The 21,224-nt window shown below is 45.9% G+C and overlaps 1 protein-coding gene across 34 annotated transcripts in view; it reads right to left on the bottom strand.

Annotated features, from left to right (window-relative positions):
- The window catches only part of TACC1 (transforming acidic coiled-coil containing protein 1), a 126,405-nt gene extending 109,662 nt beyond the window's left edge, over positions 1–16,743 (bottom strand). For 17 of the 34 annotated variants that reach the window (XM_073998637.1, XM_073998643.1, XM_073998624.1 and 14 more), the window contains exon 1: positions 16,667–16,743. Coding sequence is in view for 9 of the 34 variants with exons in the window: in XM_065519079.2 (XP_065375151.1) it covers positions 2,276–2,297 (22 nt within the window). In the remaining 25 variants the exon portion in view is untranslated. Of the gene's footprint in view, positions 1–2,275; positions 2,376–14,291; positions 14,416–16,666 lie in introns of all 34 variants that reach the window. The other 17 variants (XM_073998638.1, XM_073998644.1, XM_065519079.2 and 14 more) reach the window with 3 other exon arrangements.
- Positions 16,744–21,224: the final 4,481 nt, after the last annotated feature.

Below are 21,224 nucleotides of genomic sequence, written 5' to 3'. Positions count from 1 at the left end.
GTGTGGACTTGGACTACTTTTAAAATCAAAGAATACCGAAAATAGTTCTTATGGACCCTGATGGGCAATTTTAAGGGATACAAGCCAAAGGAATTGAGCAATGGGGGCATCATCATGTGGTTGGAATAAGTCTGTAATCTCTCTATGTGGCAGAAGCTACTATGTCCTAGTAGCACTTCTCCCTTTCTAAGTAAAACAAACAAACCAACAAATAAAACCCAACCCTGATAGCTAGGCACACAGCTATTATGAATGAAAGCTGCATTTTCCAGTCTCCATTACACCTAGGTTTGGCCACATAACTAGGTTCTAGTCAATGGGATGAAAATAGAAGTGTCAGGCTGGGTGCGGTGGCTCATGCCTGTAATCCCAGCACTTTGGGAGGCTGAGGCGGGTGGATCACCTGAGATCAGGAGTTCGAAACCAGCCTGGCCAACAGGGTGAAACCCCGTCTCTACTAAAAATACAAACAAGGAAAAAAGAAATAGAAGTGTCAAGTTCAACTTCCAGGAACTGTCGTGAATGGGGAATGCAGAGGTGAGCCCTTTATTGGTCTTTTCTTCTCCCTGCTGGCTGTGATGCTGACGGGATCACTGAATTCAAGCAGCCACGTATTATTTTTCAAGACCTGTCGAGGGCATTAGTGAGAAGGTGGATAGAGTAGAACAAGGAGTCTGATCTGTAACTGACTGTGACCAAGACATAACTCACTACCTTCGGACCCGCCGTCAAGCAGCCGTGATTAATCTTGAAGTACAAGCCATGTGCTGAGGTGAAAGGAGGCTGAATGCCTGAAACCATGGAGGCTCTGAACCGGCCCTAGCTCGCCCACCCGGAATTCTTTTTTGTTTTGTTTTAACAGAGTCTCACTCTGTCGCCCAGGCTAGAGTGCAGTAGCTCACTGCAACCTCCAACTCCCGGGCTCAAGTGATCCTCCTGCCTCAGCCTCCCAAATAGCTGAGACTACAAGCATGAGCCATTAAGCCTGGCCCAGATTTCTTTTATGTGACAGAAAAATAAATATATATAAAATTTAGTCACTATTATTTTGAGTTTCTATAACAGTCAGCCAGATCAAATCCTAATTAACACTCATTATTAAATTGGGGCAAAAAAAGAGTACCATTATCTTGTAGTCAAGCCACCTGTACCTGGAAGAACTGTATTTCTTAGCAGCCTTGCCAGAAATCATTTCACCCTACTCTATAGATAAGGAGTGCTCTGTAAACTAGCCCTAACCCTAATACTGCCCAGGCCGAAAATTCAGCTGCAGCTGAAAATGTCTATAAAACTGCCCCCCAGCCATTTTTATCAAGCAAATCCATCCCCTGTCCCAAATACATTTCCTCTTATACTTCTTCTGGCGGAATGTTTCCTTTCTCTTCCTCCTCAAGGCTGCCTGAGTTATTCATTCATTCATTCATTCATTCATTCAACAAATACATACTGAAGGCCTACTTTGATGTCTGTCTTACTCTGAATTCATCTTTGCAAAAATGATGGCTGCGGTAAGAGTTTTTGGGGCCTGCTACCAGCCTCAGGATGAACCTCTTGCAAATCTGTACCCTAACCCACTTCACATTATTGTTTTGCCACTGCCTAAACAATGAAAAATCAAAACTAAGAAACTGACTCACAGAACAGAGCTGGAAAGGCCCTCAGAGGCCATGTAGTTCCACCTTCTTTCATTCACACAAGTAAAGAAGTAAGTTGGTCGGGTGCAATGGCTCACGCCTATAATCCCAGCACTTTGGGAGGCCAAGACGGGTGAATTTCGTGAGGTTAGGAGTTCGAGACCAGCCTGGCCAACATAGTGAGACCCCGACTCCAGTAAAAATACAAAAATCAGCCGGGTGTGGTGATGTGTGCCTGTAGCCCCAGCTACTTGGGAGGCTGAGGCAGGGGAATTGCTTGAACCTAGGAGATGAAGGTTGCAGTGAGCCGAGATCGTGCTACTGCATTCCAGCCTGGGCGACAGAGTGAAACTCTGTCTCAAGATAAAACCGAATCAAACAAACAAAAAAAGAAGTAAGTAAATTTATTCTATGCAGCAGCAGTAGAGACTTGCCCAAGTTATAGTTAGTAGCAAAGCCAGAACCAGGACTCAGCTTTCATCACTACCACCCAGTCCTTTGTTCTTTCCTCGATCATTATTTCCTTCATTCACACTTAATCCAAATACAAAGATTACACATCTGTTATTTTTCACCAGAAAATAAAAATTTTTACATTAAAATCCATCCCAGGTATATTCAATGTCAAAGAAAAGAATTACCTTTGATGGTTTGTCTTTGCATTTGATCTCAGTGTACTTGAAGAGTAAACATGCCAGCAATCAAGACTAGGACCTTTCTCTGGCCTTGGAACCCTTGGGACTGGAAGAGAATTAAGTCAGGTGGGAGTCACATGCTTAATCATAAGGTAAGTTTCCAGTGCAAGTTTCCAACCTCTTGCCTAAGGCTCACTTTCAGAAATTCCTCTGCAGTTCTACCAGCCACTCTGTGTGTCACTGTTCTGTAACACTTTGTGCTAGCAATGCTGAATTCTGGCAAAAAAGAAAAAAAGTCTTTATTCCTCCATTTCAAGGTGATGCAACTGTCACCTAAAATAAGTAGGAGGTTTCCAGAAGAGAACTCATGCTTCAGACCTGTGACCCTGCTTCCCTGCTGTGGAAACAGCTGTCAAGTGTACAATGTCAGTCTGTATTTTCAGGGAGAGGAACAAAAGCATTTGTTTTTATGAACTTCTTGTGTTTTGTTCCATTTACTTGCCATTTCTTTTCATATATAATGGTTCAGGGACAGTGTGCCCTTTCTGAGATTTTTATTGATTAAAAACAACAACAACAACAACAACAACAAAAAACAGGCTATTTTTTTTTCCCTGGCAGTATTTTAGTCCCTGGCAGAGACAGAGTCTACCTATAATTCAAACATCCTGGACCCAGTAACCGCAAGTATCTTCTTGGAATATTGACTCTTTGTATTTTTTGGGGGTCTCATCTAATTTTGCAGTTGTGAGCTGGTGCAGTGTTTGAGTATTGAAACATGGATTCCAACCCCACAGTCTCGTGTGGAAGGGCAGAGCAGGAGGAATTCATCCACCAATACTTTATTTCCACTCACTAACCCAGCAGGTTCTGGCTTTAGTCATTCCACTGAGAAATGACAAAGCAGACAGAAAAACCTGGAGACTGCAAGAATCCTGAGGGCCTGGGTTCAAAGAAGCTCTTTAATTTGTGAGCCTTTGGAATTAAAATTAGTATGCATGGTTCACTGTGTAAAATTAACAGCATGGGCCAGGTGCGGTGGCTCATGCCTGTAATCCCAGCATTTTGGGAGGCAGAGGCAGGCAGATCACCTGAGGTCAGGAGTTGAGACCAGCCTGGCCAACATGGTGAAATCCCATCTCTACTAAAAATATAAAAAAATTAGCCAGGCATGGTGGTGGGCGCCTGTAACCATAGCCGCTTGGGAGGCTGAGGCAGGAGAATTGCTTGAACCTGGGAGGTGGAGGTTGTAGTGAGCAGAGAACATGCCACTGTACTCCAGCCTGGGCAACAGAGGGAGACTCCGTCTCAAAAAAAAAAAAAAAATTGTAGCATGAATATTTTTTTAAATGCCCTGGCTGAGCAAAACAATCAAGGTCTATGGAGCCTGAAAATGCTTCAGAACAGAAGCAAACATTCAAAGGAAATCTCTAAAGACAGACAAAGTAAAATAAAAGGTTCTTTTGGCTTAGAAGTCAAGACTGTCCCTAGAGGCCATATAGTGACTTTAGGATACTCACGAGCCAGAGAGAGCTGCCAAGGTACAACAAAACACAACGGGCTTTTAACCTTAAGCAGGTTAAATACAACGAAGAATAAGCACAGATAGAACACAACATCAGAGCCATGCTTTCTTCGAGAGGTCTGAAAGTTTTCCATCTTCCTGCGGAGAAAGATTAGAATTGCACTAAAATGACTGCGCCTGCAAATGAAAATCCAGGAGCGCTATAAGAATGAGAGTTAAGAGGGAAGAAAATAAAAGGATGGTACCTGCCAGGCGTGGTATACGCAGAGATCAGTAGGGAGTGCTGTTTTGCTTTTTGCACATTCCACAGGGAGGAGACATTTCAGACAAAGATTTGGTTTTTGAAGTCTTAGCTTAGAATGTTTCCATTTTCTTGCTCATTGTCACAAACTTTTTATGCACATTCAACTCCTTGATCTATATTGCTATGGATACTGTAACCACTTCCTTGAGCATTTGGGATCAAAAAGGTGCGGGCAACCCTAGACTCTGTCTTCTGGCTTCTCTGGCCCTCCAATAATGCTCCCTGGGGAAAAAGAGGTGTTCTGAGCCTACCTGTAGGATGCAGCAGAGCATAAGATAATTAATGCAAGAAGGGAAGCAAAGGCTTGAGCAAAGTGGGCTGAATGTGCGGAATGGAATGGCTGGATCACCTGGATTGAAGCAGGCTGAAGGCGACCAATGGGATCATCTGGTCCCAAATCCCACCTGATGGAGGAATCCTTTGCTCAAGATTCCTGACCAGTGGCCAGGCAACCCCTGCTTGGAATCCTCAGAGATATTTCTGGCACACCCAGAGTTACAGCACTCAGATCTCTCTCCAAGAAAGGACTTAGCAAGCCAGCTTCAAGAAATGTGGTTAGCTGAGAACCTCCAGCTGTTAGTGCCTTCTGGGTCTGTCTCTTCTCTTGAGCTGAAATCAGTCTTCTCTGGCAGCCCCCAAACAATGGCTGAGCAAGGCAGTAGGATAAAGTCCTGGCCACTGCTGCCCAACAGGGTACTCCTCTAAGGGCCAAGCTTTGCTATGGTGCTTCCCATGGAGCAGGCAGAGACTGTTTTTCCTGCATCACAGCCTGAAGGCTCTATTATCCAATCCTGCTTTCCGTCCTTCTCCTCCCCTAGGTGTTACTCCTCAGTAAGCCTTAATAGGTGAACCACAGGGGATTTTTAGGATGTGAAACTGTTCTATATGATACTGTAATGGTGGAAACAGAACACTATACATGTGTCAAAACACATAGAACTTTACAGCACAGAAAGTGAACTTTTATGTATGCAAATCGAAGAAAAATCATTTACGCATTCAGAGGAAATGCAGATGAAATGCAGACTCTGACAAAACAATCTAATTGTATTACAAATGTATAAAACAACCGCACTGAAGATGGTGTAGGGAAAAACTGTTGACCTAAGTAACTTTAGGAATGAGTGGAGTCTGTTAAGATGAAAGGTGAAAGAAACTGTACATAAGCACTGTCATCTAGTTGATAAAGTTGTTTCTCATGGGGATCCATGTTAACAACTCTAATGCCACTATATGTGTACATTGCAGTTGAACAATTGAGTGGATGAATGGCAGATGGTGGGAGCCAGGTTTCAGGTCGTAGTGGAAAGTTACAGGCAAGCAAGGGGAGGTCTAGAGTGACCTATATGACAATGAACTAGAGTTGCAGACATCAGTATGAATTCATGTTTAGCTTAAAATAGATACAGATGGCTACACATAGAAGTCAACACACACGGGCTGGGTGCAGTGGCTCACGCCTGTAATCCCAGCACTTCAGGAGCCTGAAGCACGCAGATCACAAGGTCAGGAGTTGGAGACCGGCCTGGCCAACATGGTGAAACCCCATCTCTACTAAAAATACAAAAATTAGCCATGCGTGGTGGCAGGTGCCTGTAATCCCAGCTACTCAGGAAGCTGAGGCAGGAGAATCGCTTGAACTTGGGAGGCGGAGGTTGCAGTGAGCCGAGATCGTGCCACTGCACTCCAGCTTGGGCGACAGAGTGTGACCTCCATCTCAAAAAAAAAAAAAAAAAAAAAGAAGTCAGCACATACACATATATCTCCTTGCCCTATCTGCTGAGAGGGCCTAGAACCAATGGCACCACAGTATCAACAAACACATCTAGTACCAAGATTTTGGTTTTCAACATCATGCACCAGTGAAAGGAACCAGGGATACTTGAAAAAAATGGCTGATTCTAGAACTTGGTCAGGGAACATATAAGATGAGACTGGAGTATCTTGTAGCACCAGAAGGTTAAAAAAAAAGAGTGCTCAAAATACAAATACAACACCAAGACCCACAATAATGGGGTCTAGCCAAATGAGAGAGTGCTCAATGGGTGAAGCTGGAACAATTTGAGCAACAAAATTAATAAATCAGTATTTGTTTTTTTTTGTTGTTGTTTTTTTTTTTGTTTGTTTTTTTGAGACGGAGTCTCGCTCTGTCGCCCAGCCCAGGCTGGAGTGCAGTGGCGCGATCTCGGCTCACTGCAAGCTCCGCCTCCCGGGTTCACGCCATTCTCCTGCCTCAGCCTCCCGAGTAGCTGGGACTACAGGCGCCCACAACCGCGCCCGGCTAATTTTTTGTAATTTTTAGTAGAGACAGGGTTTCACCGTGGTCTCGATCTCCTGACCTTGTGATCCGCCCGCCTCGGCCTCCCAAAGTGCTGGGATTACAGGCGTGAGCCACCGCGCCCGGCCAATAAATCAGTATTTGATTATAACCCAAAGTATTAAAAGAAATCCATGAGTCCCTACAAATATAAGTTAATGATTAAACAAATAAATAAATGAAGAGAAGAGACAAATGTCCATGATGGAATTCCAAGTAATTTATGTAGCCAGGCATGGTGGTTCACACCTATATAATCCCAGCACTTTGGGAGGCTAAGGCTCCACTGTAGCCTCGACCTCCCAGGCTCAAGTGATCCTCCCACCTGAGCCTCCCAAGTAGCTGGGACTACAGGCATTTGACACCACACCCGACTAATTTTTTTTTTTTTTTTTTTTTTACATTTTGGAGAGATGGGGGTTCTCACTATATTGCCCAGGCTGGTCTTGAACTCTTAGCCTCAAGGGCTCCTCCTGCCTCAGCCTCCCAAAGTGTTGAGAATACAGGTGTGAGCCACCACACCCAGCCTCTTCTAATCTTCACAAAAATTGTGCTCTGTGAGTCAGGAACTACAGGAAGATCTCTAGAATATCATTACCTCCCTTAAAGAATGGTTCCCAGGCTGGGCGCAGTGACTCATGCCTGTAATCCCAGCGCTTTGGGAGGCCGAGGTGGGCGGATCACCTGAGGTCGGGAGTTTGAGACCAGCCTGACCAACATGGAGAAACCCCGTCTCTACTAAAAATACAAAATTAGCCAGGCATGGAGGCACATGTTTGTAATCCCAGCTACTTGGGAGGCTGAGGCAGGAGAATGGCTTGAACCCGGGAGGCAGAGGTTGCGATGAGCCGAGATCACACCATTGCACTCCAGCCTGGGCAACAAGAGTGAAACTCCATCTCAAAAAAAAAAAAAAAAAAAAAGAAAGAAAGAAAGAAAGAAAGAAAGAAAGAAAGAAAGAAAGAAAGAAAGAAAGAAAGAAAGGCTCCCAATCTGAGCTCTATTGTCTAGATAGGATCTGGACAGAGGGACTGTTGTCTTCTCTGGCATATTCTTCTACCACCATGCCCTATTTGGGAGGTGGATTTGCTCAAGCAGCAGTGAGGCAATGCTTTTCCTGGCGTTCTCCAGCCAGGGACCATCACACTGGCCAGTGCTGAGATAAGGAGCCTGTGGTAGAAGCTAAGCCAGTTGCCTCACTAAGCACTGTTGCTCCCCTGCCTGGCCTCCACAGCAAGACTTTCTCCATGGAGGAAGCTGCGTGTGGCTTTCTGTTCCAGCCCAGTCTCCTGATCTCGTTGAGAACTGACACTGTGAGTGGCACTGAGCAAAGCCACCGTCCCCAGCGTTGTTTCTTCTTTCATGCTGCATCACAGACTTGACATCGAGTACATTCCCACTACCTTTCAGTAAATGAAACTGTTAGGGGTAGAATTCCTGCAAAGAATTCTCATAGACTGCTGGGGAGGAGGCCAGGTGGTGAGAAGCCATGATAGGGAGGCACGGTGGAGAAGTCCTTAGATTGAGTGCCAAGACTTTTGTTTTAATCTGGGCCTTGTTGCTGACCAGCTGCGGGTAAGGAAATTCCCACTCCAGGACTAATTTTCCCCGCCTGGTAAAGGAGGTGGCAGAGCTAGGTAATTTCTGAGGGCCTCCCAATTTTTGTTCTCTAGGATCCAACCCTTGAGTCAAATGACTTCCATGCCCTAAATGTCCCCAGGCTGGGCCCTTCCACAATTTTTGTGTCCTTATCACAGCCCACTATGTTGTCTTTTCTGAGTGCTTTGCCTGATGACAAAACAGTTGACTTCAGAATTGGACCGTCACAATGATATCTGGCTGCCAGCCACAAAGATAAGAGAATTAGAGAGTTTGGAGCTGAACAGAATCCTCAGAAATATGTCTCCCCCCAGAGACTGGTCACTACTTTTGTCAAGCATAAGGGTGTCATTAGAGATGTCCTGAGGGAACTCTGATGTGCCTCTCTTACCCTCTGCAGGAGGCTGAATAATGACTTCAAAGTTATCAGTTCCTAATCCCTGGAAACTGTAAAGGTTATTGTTATCTTATTCTTTTGTTTTGGAGACAGAGTCGTGCTCTGTTGCCCAGGCTGGAGTGCAGTGGTGCAATCATAGCTCCCTGCACCCTTGACCTCCTGAGCTCAAACGATCCTCCCACCTCAGCCTTCCAAGTAGCTGAGACTACAGCCATGTGCCACCACGTCTGGGTAATTTTTTTCTTTTTGGTAGAGACAGGGGTCTCACTGTGTTGCCCAGGCTAATCTCGAACTCCTGGGCTCAAGCAATCCTCCTTCTTCCGCCTCTCAAAGCACTGGAATTATAGGCATGAGCCACCGCACAGGCATGAGTCACAGTGCCCAGCCAGGTTATCTCATTTGGAACAATATTTTATTATTTGTAAATATCTTACTGTATTTGCTAATGTGATGAAATTAAGGATTTCTGAGAGAGGGAGACTATCCTGAATTATCTGAGTGGGCCTTAAATGCAACCCAAAGCATCATTATACAAGAGAGGCAAAGGAAGATTTCATACATGAGATATCACCACGGAGGTCAACATCAAAGGGATATGGTCACAAGTCAAGGAATGCTGGCAGCCACCAGACACCAAAAGAGGCAAGGGACAAGGACCAGATGATTTCCTGGAGCCACTGGAGGGAGTACTGGCCAATCAACTCCAGTTCTCACCTCCAGAACTGGGAGAGAATGCATTTCTGGTTTGTTTTGTTTTGTTTTTTTTTTTTTTTTGAGACGGAGTCTCACGCTGTTGCCCAGGCTGGAGTGCAGTGGCGCGATCTCGGCTCACTGCAAGCTCCACCTCCTGGGTTCACGCCATTCTCCTGCCTCAGCCTCCTGAGTAGCTAGGACTACAGGCGCCCGCCACCGCGCCCGGCTAATTTTTTGTATTTTTAGTAGAGACGGGGTTTCACTGTGGTCTCGATTTCCTGACCTTGTGATCCGCCCGCCTCGGCCTCCCAAAGTGCTGGGATTACAGGCTTGAGCCACCGCGCCCGGCCTGCATTTCTGGTTTTGTTCTGTTTTAAGCTACCTTGTTCGTGGTCATTCGTTAGAGCAGCCGCAGGAAACTAACACACCCTCTTCCTAAATTTCAGGGCCATCTTCCTTTCCTACAGATTTTCTCTTTTAAGCTAACAAACAAAGCCACCTCTCAGGTGGGTCAGGATCCATTCTGTCAGTCAGGATCAGGATCCCAGCAAGTAACACTCTTTGACTTGAGGGTTTAATAAAGGGACCGTTTACAAAGGTCTGAGGAGGGTTTGGGAGGCCACAGGAAACAGTAGCGTAGCCCAGGGCTGCCCAGTGTAGGAGATGCTGTCATTGCCTTAGGCCTGAAGGGTCAGCGGAGAGAGTTGAGTGCAGGGGGTGGTTGCTGACAGGAGTCCTGGCCTTCAGTCAGGGGACACCACCAGCCCATGGAAGCAGCAGGAAAGGAAGAAGTGGACTAAATCCTCCATGGCACACTCCCCTCCCTCTCAACTTACCTGCAGGTGCCCTCCTCTGGCTAAATCTACCTGGAAGCCAGATGTAAGGGTGCCAGTCTGGCCAGCCTCCCAGGCACAGCGTGGGTAGAAAATGGTGGAGAGTGATTGCTAAGGCCAAATGGAAAAATCCAGCACCCATGTAACTTTAGCTTCCTCTCAAGACTCTCCACACAACAAGTTTAGTTTCAAGAAATAGAAGGACCCCTGGACCTTGCTCTGTGACCCAGGGCAACTCCCCACCTCTCTGAGCCTCTTTTTCCAAAGCTGTGAAATGAAGGGTTTCGAATAGAGAGTAAGATCCCTTTCAGCTCTGGTGTTCATGATTCTACAAGCAGATCTCATGCTTTTTCCCAGGCTCGGCTGATGCATGCCTCAAGTCCTGACAGCTGTGTATGAACTAAGATACATCTATCCAGCCCTCTCTTTTCCATGACGTATCCTTGCATCTGAACAAGCACGTGCAGTGCCTGCTGGAAATCCAGCCGCTCCAAGGAAGAGAGCAGGCTGTGTTCTCACGTGGTATGCAGACACACAGGCGTGCTGGAAAAGGAAACGTGAGACTACGAAAACCAGACCGACCCTGGAGAGCCAGCTGCGAGACAAGGAGACAGGCATAAGGCAAGCCACTCCCCGCCAGGGTGCGTCAGCAGGCCGCGGGCCCCCCTGGTTGTTCCCGCAGGAAACTCTAGGGGGCATCGCAGCTAACTATGGCTGGTGCAACCCTCAGGCTGGCCAGCAACGCGACTGCCAGGCCCGGCAGGCCAAGCAAAGCCTTGGCTGCCAGCAGCCATGAAGATGGTAATGATTAACCAGAAAGTCAAACTATGGAAAGTTCCAAGGGCCAGGAGAGTCCCTCGTTGCATAATAAACATACCAAGCCCTCCCTGCCACCTTGGGGCATTTTGCTCTGTATTGTGTCTGCTTTTGCAACTCTTCCTTTCTGCTTGTATCCGTCTGGAACCTCCTTTTAAAAATACAGGCTTATGGCCAGGCGCGTGGCTCACACCTATAATCTCAGCATTTTGGGAGGCCAAGGAGGGCGGATCACCTGAGGTCAGAAGTTCAAGACCAGCCTGCCTGGCCAACATGGTGAAACCCCATCTCCACCAAAACTACAAAAATTAGCTGGGTGTGGTGGCAGCTGCGTTTAATCCCAGCTACTAAGGAGGCCGAGGCAGGAGAATCACTTGAACCTGTGAGGTGGAGGTTGCAGTGAGTCGAGATCGCACGACTGCCCTCCAGCCTGGATGACAGAGCAAGACTCTGTCTCAAAAAAAGAAAAAAAGAAAAAGACTGAAGTTAAAGAAGAAGGTATCTGGTATCTTCATTGCCTCTAGAAGATTGAAAGCGCAGAAAGTGTGGAAGCCCTCCCCTCTCTGCCATCCCCTAAATCTTGGGAGACCTGGGATGAGCAACAGGTTTCCCTTCCTTTCCCCAGTTCCCCTACTTATTAAACTAGGACCCTGCGCAATGACTGATGGGCCATGAATGAGAACGGTTTACAGTGCATTATTTGAGGCAGAGACATCTAAGGAGGACCTGAATTCCAACATGTTAAAAAACTCTCCCAGAACTGCTGATTCCTAAATTCCATTGTCCTCTTGTTTCCAGCAAAATAATTTGATTCTTGTTATAAACACGCCCACGCTTGGCCAGTGTATGTTTTAAGGTTGTCCGGTGAATTAAGAGCCTCGAGGCTTTCCTGGAGGTGAGGAAGGAAGGGGAGCCTGGGAGAGGCTGGGAATGGGGTGGGAGAGGGGCCACCAAGAAAAAGGACAGAGGGAGAGGGCTCTGGGCACCCAGGAAGAACATCACACCCACTTCCTACTGCTGCCGGGCGCTGTCCCTGCTGAGCTGGTGCTAGGAATTGTTCGGAAAATTCAGGTAAGCAGCCTCTCTGTGAAGGAACACAGCAAGAGCCTGTGGTCCGGACCTCAGACCATCAGAAAGGAGAGTGCCTTTCCCGCCAGGGAACAGATAACCACAGTGGCATGGGGCAAGGGGTTTCCTGGGAATCTCCCTGCCCTAAGTGCATCTCCCCTAGTCACTGTCACACTGAAGCCTAAAAGTCCCCCAAGGGAGCTACACCAGTGTATGAATTAATTGATTACTTTCAAACAGTTTGCTAAATATCAAGTGCTGGTTAAAGGGGGTTCTAATGGACCAAAATAAACAAAAAAGAGAATCAATTCTGGGTATGACAGACGGAGGGTATTTATTGCAGAACGGGGCTTGGTGGGAGTCCACAGCTGGGATCGTCTCTGTCTTGCCAGAGCGTGACTGGGATGTCTGGAAAAAAGAAAAAGATATCCCTGCCTGGGATGAGCAGGGAAGCCTCTGGGAGAGCACAGAGAAAGGTGAAGAAGGCAACTTGCTTTACAATTTCACCCACACCTGGAGCTGCCTGGAACAGTTTCCTTGCTCAGATGCAATGACGCCGTGCATCTCCTGTCCCGTGCCCTCTGAATCTTCCAAACTCTGCTCTCCAAAATGCCCAAGTGTGTTTTGCCCAGACTAGCGCTGTGCGCATGTTGCAAGAGTTATGACTGTTGTTTATCAGCTTCTATGTGCCGTACTCTTCAAACAGACACAAATGGAATGATTAGATTTACTAGAACTATAATGTTGGGTTTAAACACTCATACCCAAATTAGATAGTCCTAAATTAGAATGCCAACTCCAGAGCTTACTAGCTATCTGCTTTTGTGCATATTTATCTCCTTCTCTAAACCTTGCTATCGTTATTTGCAAACCGGGGATAATAATAGTATTCACCTGACAGGCGGCCATGAGGCTTAAACAAATGAGGTGATGCACGGGAAGCACTTAGCACAATGCCTGGGTCGTAGTAAGTGCTCAGTCAATGTCAGCCATTGATTTATTTCTCATCTACTTCTACTTCAAGTAAAAATTGGCAAACTAGTTTCAAGATCATTATACATGTAATCCAGACTCAGGCCGAGCTCACAAATTTGTTCTTCGAAAAAACCACAGAATTCTTTTGTAAGTCATGATCTACTTTTGTTGTTATTGTTGTTGTAAATAAGCTACATTTAGCTCTTAAATTTCATATCTCAGTTGGAAATCCTAAAGTCATCCTTCCAAAAATACAAGTGGTTCAGCCAATGACATTGATTAAAAAAAAAAGAGAGAGAGAGAAGAAAAAACCATATTTTTGCTTTATATAACATTAGGTCAGAGGTGGGACTCATTTCCACAACTACAAAGCTAAATAAATTACACTTATACCATTTTCCTTTCCTTTCCTTTCCCTTTCTTTCCTTTCCTTTCTTTTCTTTTCTTTTCTTTTCTTTTCTTGTTATTTTGAGACAGAGTCTCACTTTGTCACCCAGGCTGGATTGCAGTGGTACAATCTTGGCTCACTGCAACCTCCACCTCCTGGGCTTAAGCAATTCTCTTGCCTCAGCCTCTGGAGTAGCTGAGATTACAGGCACCTGGCACCACACCCAGGTAATTTTTGTATTTTTAGTAGAGATGGGGTTTCACCATGTTGGCCAGGCTGGTCTCAAACTCCTGGCCTCAAGTGATCTGCCTGCCTTGGCCTCCCAAAGTGCTGGGATTATAGGCATGAGCCACCACGCCCAGCCTACATTTACTTCATTTAATGCAAGGATGTGATTTGGCAATGCCAACCCTAAAGACTAGTTTTTGTTGTTGTTGTTGTTTTCAGTTTTATCTCTGGAAGAACAGATAAGCTTTTCCCCGAAGGTCCTAGGCTGTCTCCCAGGGTCCTTCCTAGCTGCGGTCCAAGCACAATCCTCTCCCCAGCTCAAACTGAAATTACATTGCATTTGTTGGTGTCCATTTTATAGTTTCAAATACCAGTTACTTCTTATTTCCAGACTGCCCCCAAGCTACTTTTCCTTGGGTTAACACAACAACCTCTTTTACACATAACATATTTATTGAATGTTTACCATATGCCAGATGCAATTCTAAATGCTTCATGTGGATTAACTAATTTTATCTTTGTGATATCTTGGTGAAATAGGTACTGTTGTTATCATCTTTCTCCAGAGGATATTATTTTTGAAGAAACTGAGGCACACAGGTTTGTATAATTTGCCCAAGATGACCAAGCTAAAATGTGGCAGAGCTGAGATGTGAACCCAGGCAGTCAGGCTACAGAGCCTGGCACTTTCCCATTGAACCTTACCACCTCAGTAGGGCACAGTGGCTCACGCCTGTAATCCTGAAACTTTGGGCAGCTGAGGCAGGAGGATCGCTTGAGACCAGGAGTTCAAGACCAGCCTGGGCATCATAGGGAGATCCCCATCTCTACGCAAAAAATAAAAAATTTTAAAAAATTGCCAGGCATGGTGGTGCATACCTGTAGTTTCAGCTCCTGGGGAGGCTCAGGTGGGAGAATCACTTGCGCCCAGGAGATTGAGGCTGCAGTGAGCTAGGATTATGCCACTGTACTCCAGCCTGGATGACACAGCAAGACCCTGTATCTAAAAAATAAAACAAACAAAAACTATACCAACTCTCAGAGAAAAAAGTGATGTTTATCAGGGATGCAGTTTGGACAAGAATCCTAACTCCACTTATTCTTAGGAGCACTTTTCCTTCCCACAGAACATTCCGTCCTGGCCCTGTGACCCTGCTCCTCCTAGCCTATTCTCAGGGGCATTCTTGAATAAAATACAAAAAAGCCACACTCACAACAATGTCCTTCTTACTTCTGTCAAACAGGGCTGCAAAAATATTCAAGGCAGTGTGGCTCAGACTCAGGGGGAGGGGCCCCAGCCCCACCTTCACCATTAAGTGGCCGGGTGCCCTCAAGCCAGTCACTCAGTGGCTCTTCCTTTCCACTCCACACAGCAGAGTGGGGGTCAGGCCAAAAGCTACCTTACAGGGCTTTGTGAGGATTCCATGAGCTCATCTGTGTAATGTGCTCAGCCCCATGCCTGGCTCAGTAAGTAATCTGATATCGTAAAGGGAGATCAATAATTAGCTGTTACAATTATTGATCACATAGTTCATAACCGTGAGCACACTTAGAAGGACAAATTCAGAAAAGACTTGGAGAGAGAGGCCGAGTTGTATTATCAGTTCTCTGGGGCTCTGCCCCTTGTCTGTCCCTGCACAGGAGGTCAGGTGCCTGAGACGGAACAGCTCACTCGCTGAGCCTGGTTGGCACTCCCACCTCCAGCAGGTTCCCCAGGGCAGAAGGCGATCATTAAAGGAGGCGGATGGGAGGATGGAGTAAGAGCCTAGACAGGGGCAAGCTAAAAATCCCTCCGTCAATCACCTTTGTTCCATAAGCAGTCATTTTCAGTCTAGGCAAAGCACTGCTTATTGCAGGTCAGCAGTTCTGCAAATTGTTTTAAAAGCATGCTTTTAACTGGGAACCTCGACATAAAAGTCAGGTAAGGATGGAGCTGCTTTGTTGGAAGTGGGAAGAGGAGGTGCCCCCAGGCTCCACGGTGAACGCCACAAAGGCGACCTGCATCCCTTCCCAGGAGCGAGGATGTCCTTAGATCACAAGATGTTTTCTTTTCTTTTTCTTTCTTTTTCTTTTTTTTTTGACACAGTCTTGCTCGGTTGCCCAGACTGAAGCGCAGTGGTGTGATCTCAGCTCACTGTAACCTCCACCTCCCGGGTTTAGGTAATTCTCCTGCCTCAGCCTCCTGAGTAGCTGGGATTACAGGTGCCTGCCACCATGCCCAGCTAATTTTTATATTTATAGTAGAGATGGGGTTCCACCATATTGGCCAGGCTAGTCTCAAACTCCTGATCTCAAGTGATCTGCCCACCTCAGCCTCCCAAAGTTCTGGGATTACAGGTGTGAGACACTGTGCCCAGCCACACAAGATTTTTTTAAGTTCAAAAGCCATTTTCTAAGAGAAACAAATGTATATAATAAATGTGAACCCAGCTGAGTAGTCCTTATGCAGAAGCCATGCTGAGTTCTCTGAGCAGGTCCAATGTCAGCACGTGTATTGCCAAGGCTGGCCTTCCAGAGACCGACTGCCGGGAGCCCGGGCCTCACGAAGGCAAGGGCTACACGCAGGTTACTGGGTAGACCAGTTAGCTTTGCCCCAGACAGAAACATTTTAGACAGCACCTGGGTTCTGTCCATAAACGCAGGGCACTGATGCTTAAGGGCCCTGACCAGGGTCTGTGCCACATCCCTGCACCCAGAGAAACAACTCAAGGTAGTTGTCTCCAAGGCAATGGGTGGAAGGAAAGGAGGGAGAGAGCATCTGGGCCAGAAGAACACATGGCCCAGGTCCCGGGAAACAGCCGCGCCCAGCTCACCGTGGTGAGAATGCTTTTCCCAGCCCTGTCCCCTTCTCACTTCTCCCCGAATCTATTCCCAGATGAAGGTATTTATGACTGCTCCTGGGCATTTCAGGGGCGGAAAGAAAAAAGAAAAGAGAAGAGAGAAGCAAAGGGAAAAGAAAAGAAAAGAGAAAAATCAGGGATTCACAATATTTACTTCCTAGAATTCTGCCTTTCAGTACCTCCCACACGAAACAAAATATGTGGTTCCAGAGACCCAAGGATTAAAGTTCAACTTGGAAAGAGAGAGGGAAAAGGAATGCCTGAACTTATTCCAGATTCGTGGCCAGTCCACCCACCACCCAGTGCATACCCAAGCGAGGGAAACACCTCAGCCCCGGGCTTAAAGGACGAGCACCTCGTTTTGCTCAATAAGTGTGAAGTGGCCTCAGGAACGTGCAGTCCCCAGTTTCCTACCTCTTCGGCGGGGGTCCCCAGGGTCGCTCCCCTCTCCCTTCTGCGCCACCTGCTACCGCTGATTTGGCATCTCTCCTGGGGAAGCCGCGGGGCGATCAGGGAGGAGTTCCGAGGAAGGAAGGGGAGGGCATGGTCTCCCAACCAAGCACTTGGTTCCAGGGAAAAGGATGTTTTGTAACTTTCAGCTTGAATTTCCAGAGGCAGAACAGGAAATGTCCATGGGGCTGGAGCTCAAGTGCGAAGTCAGCCGGGGCTCCGGCTCCTTTCCGAGGGGCGCTTCCTACGTGCTCCCGACGCTGGCCCTGTCTGGAATTTAAAGCTACGTCTGAATTCTGGTGCCTTTTCCCCTCTTACTCCTTCCTCTAGCACTTCTTCTTCTTCTTCTTTTTTTTTTTTTTTTTCTTAATGGAACGTCAGCTTCGTTCCTGACATGCTGGAAAAAGTTTCTTTTGCTTCAACTTGGCTCAGAAACATCCTCTCCTTGTGAGAGGATTTCTCCTATTACAAAGTTCAGTTTAAAAAAAGAGAGTTGTTTTGCCAACTTTTGTACTGAGAACATTTTTGACGGATTTTTCCCCCCGATCGCTTGGATTCCAAGAAACATACACACCCACATCCCTCTGTTTTTTGTTTTTTTCTCCTTCTAACTGAAAAATAGTAATAACAGCTGGTTGGACTGGGCACAGTGGTTTGCGCCCATAATCCCCGCCCTTTGGAAGGCTGAGGCAGGAAAATTGCTTGAGCTCAGGAGGTTGAGACCAGCTTGGGCAACATAGTGAAACCCTGTCTCTACATAACATTTAAAAATTAGCCTGGCACAGTAGCTTGTGTCTGTAGTCCCAACTACTTGAGCCCAGGAGTTGGAGGCTGCAGTGAGCTATGATTGAGCCACGGCAATCCAGCCTGGGCAACAGAGTGATATCCTGTCTCTAATGATAATAATAGTAATAATAACAATAGCTGGTCAAATATTGCAGTGCTGGTGGGGTGCTGTGGCTCATGCCTGTAATCCCCCAGCACTTTGGGAGGCCAAGGTGGGCAGATCACCTGAGGTCAGAAATTCAAAACCAGTCTGGCCAACATGGGAAACCCCGTCTCCACTAAAAATACAAAAATTAGCCAGGTGTGGTTGTGGGCATCTGTAATCCCAGCTACTTGGGAGGCTGAGGCACAAGAATCTCTTGAACCATAGAGGTGGAGGTTGCAGTGAGCCTAGATCACGCCACTGCACTCCAGCCTGGGTGACGGAGTGAGACTCCGTCTCAAAAAAAAAGAAAAAGAAAAGAAAAAAAGATTGCAATGCCGGTGTTCTTGTTCTTAGACTGTGAGCGGTAGCGTGCTGCCTCACTCAGCCTTGTCTGTGTGATTGTGTTCCCCATAGCACAGTGTGCATCCTGTGTGGTAAAGAGGGGTAACAGGTAATGATGGTCTTCAAGGGTGTCTCTTAGTTCTAGGTCTTTCTATAATGGTCACACAGGAATTGGCTACCTTTTTCAAATGGGGTCCCATTTCAAATTACAAACTCTATCTCCTCTGCTCCCCACCCCTTCTCCCCACCCCAGGGATAAGCCTGGAAGACCCTGGTTGTGATTTGTGGAGGTGATTGGGTGGAAGTAACCAGGCTGAGAGGCTAATCATAAGATTCAGTTGTTGGTAACCGCCCAGGGGGTAGCATGTCTGTGAACTGTCAAATGCCACCACAAATTGGGAACCTTTAGGGTACTTTTGACCCCTGCAACAAAACTCAGTAGTTTTCCTAGTGTTAATTGGGAATTTGTTCACAAGCAGGAAATGAGAATATCTCCTCTGTTCTATGTATTAGAAGCCATGTTGGCCAGGTTGGTTTCGAACTCCTGACCTCAGGTGATCCGCCCACCTTGGCCTCCCAAAGTGCTGGGATTATAGGCATGAGCCACAGCACCTGGCCTGCACTGCAATCTTTTACCAGCTATTGTTATTATTACTATTATTATCATTACTTGCACATTCATAGTGCAAGTAAGATTGTAAGAAAAAATAATTTGTTAGGCCAGGTGCAGTGGTTCATGCCTGTAATCCCAGCACTTTCGGAGGCCAAGGCAGGAGGATCACTTGAGTCCAGGAGTTCAGGACAAGCCTGAGCAACCTAGGGAAGCCCTGTCTCTACAAAAATAAAATAAAATAAATTAGCCAGTGTGGTGGTGCCTGTACCCCCAGCTACCTGGCAGGCTGAGAGGCAGGAGGATCACTTGAGCCTGGGAGATCGAGACTGCAATGAGCTATGATTGTACCATTGCACTCTAGCCTGAGCAGCAGAGCAAGACTCCATCTCAAAAAAAAAAAAAAAAAAAAAAGAAAGAAAAAAAGAAAAGAAATAAAAATTGCCAATTCATCGTGTTAGAAAGTTTCAAATGTTTTAGGAGTATCTTTCATTTACAAAAATTATACTGTATGTATAACAGACTAAGGCTAGCAATTTCTAGATTGTTGAGTTGATGTACTGATTACACATAATTTTTATCTAGTCAGTGAACCAAGACTGACCCTAGGTGATGTTTTTCTGTTCTGGCTTAAGTTTTGTACCTAAACTTGAAAGTAATTGAAATGCATTTATATTCTGAAATTTAGATAGCCTATCATTTCAAACTCAATGTAATGTGGAGATAATCCTAATCAACAAATTTTAACCCAGCATTAAAAATATGTAGTTAGATGTCTATTTTATAGTCTAACATATTTAAACATTATATTAAAATAAACATATGATCTCAAGAACCAGACTCTGAAAAGATGTAGACAGATTGAGTCTGTCTGATATCTAAACAATAGACAAACTAAGTTTTAAAAAGATTAATTATGCCCCCACTTAAGGGCAGAAGTCTAATTCCACAAATTTGAAGAATATGTAGCCTCATGAACATATCTGACCAGAGATATGGAGTGTTGCCTAGCAGAGTTAGTGGGATGTCACTTCTGATTCTTTTTCTGTCTTTATTTTATTTTGTTTTTTATTATTATTGTTTTTTTGAGAGGGAGTCTTGCTCTGTTGCCCAGGCTGGCATGCAGTGGTGCGATCTCGGTTCACTGCAAGCTCCGCCTCCCGGATTCATGCCATTCTACTGCCTCAGCCTCCCAAGTAGCTGGGACTACAGGTGCCTGCCACCATACCTGGCTAATATTTTGTATTTTTATTTTTTATTTTTATTTTTATTTTTGAGACGGAGTCTCACTGTGTTGCCCAGGCTGGAGTGCAGTGGTGCAGTCTCGGCTCACTGCAAACTCTGCCCCCTGGGTTCACGCCATTCGCCATTCTCCTGCCTCAGCCTCCCGAGTAGCTGGGACTACAGGTGCCCACCACCAAGCCCGGCTAATTTTTTGTATTTTTAGTAGAGATGGGTTTCACCTTGTTAGCCAGGATGGTCTGGATCTCCTGACCTCCTGATGCGCCCGCCTTGGCCTCCCAAAGTGCTGGGATTACAGGCATGAATCTTTTTGTATTTTTAGTAGAGTTGGGGTTTCACCGTGTTAGCCAGGATCGTCTCCATCTCCCGACCTCGTATCCACGCGCCTTAGCCTCCCAAAGTGCTGGGATTACAGGCATGAGCCACCGCGCCTGGCCGGCCCTTCTGATTCTTACCCTGAGAGCAAGATTCACTAGATCAGTCACCTCTTTTGCAATTATTAAACTACTTGCTTTGATATCATGAATATAGACACAAGTATAAAAATCTCTCGTTGAACAGCAAAAGACAGAGCTGAAGGTGAGATGAAAACCCAGGCTTTTCAAGGTGAAAGCTAAACAATATTTCACAAAAGGCCAAATGCTGGATTGGTTTGTGGATGAGGGACCATATTGAATTTAACTGGCTACATAGCATTGATTGAGTGCTTACTACGTGTGCCAGGTCTGTTTGAGGCCTTCTCAGATAGAACACAATTTTTCATACAACAGCACTATAAAATATTGTTGCTCTCATCTTACAGAAGGGGAGCTTAGGTTCTGAGATGTATATTTTGCAATTTTACTTGCCAGTGTTAAGATTGTTCATGATCTGAGTTTCTTGCTTTTGTAAAAAAAAGATTTATTGTCTTCATGATGCCTGTCTAGTCCTGCAACTCCCTACCATGTTATATGTTATAATTGAAAATGTCATCCATTGATTCGTCCCAGTCAGTAAATATTTAATAAATACCAATGTGCATAGCACTGGGCCAGGATGGAATGACTCAAACCCTGCCCTAGGAATGTTTGTAATCTAGAAGGGAGATGAGATAAAAATATGTCTTTCTTTCCTTCTTTCTTTTCTTTTTTCTTTTTTTTTTTTTGTTTTTTGGTTTTTGGTTTTTTTGAGACTGAGTCTTGCTCTGTCGCCTGGGCTACGCAGTGTTGTGATCTTGGCTCACTGCAACCTCCACCTCGTGAGTTCAAGCAATTCTCCTGCCTCAGCCTCCCAAGTAGCTAGGACTACAGGTGCAGGCGACTATGCCCAGCTAAGTTTTGTATTTTAGTAGAGATGGGGTTTCACCATGTTGGCCAGGCTGGTCTCGAACTCAAGTGGTCTGCCTGCCTCGGCCTCCC

Source organism: Macaca fascicularis, chromosome 8 (assembly GCF_037993035.2).
Source record: "Macaca fascicularis isolate 582-1 chromosome 8, T2T-MFA8v1.1".
Taxonomy (NCBI): Eukaryota; Metazoa; Chordata; class Mammalia; order Primates; family Cercopithecidae; genus Macaca; species Macaca fascicularis.
This window is presented reverse-complemented; position numbering and strand designations above follow the sequence as displayed.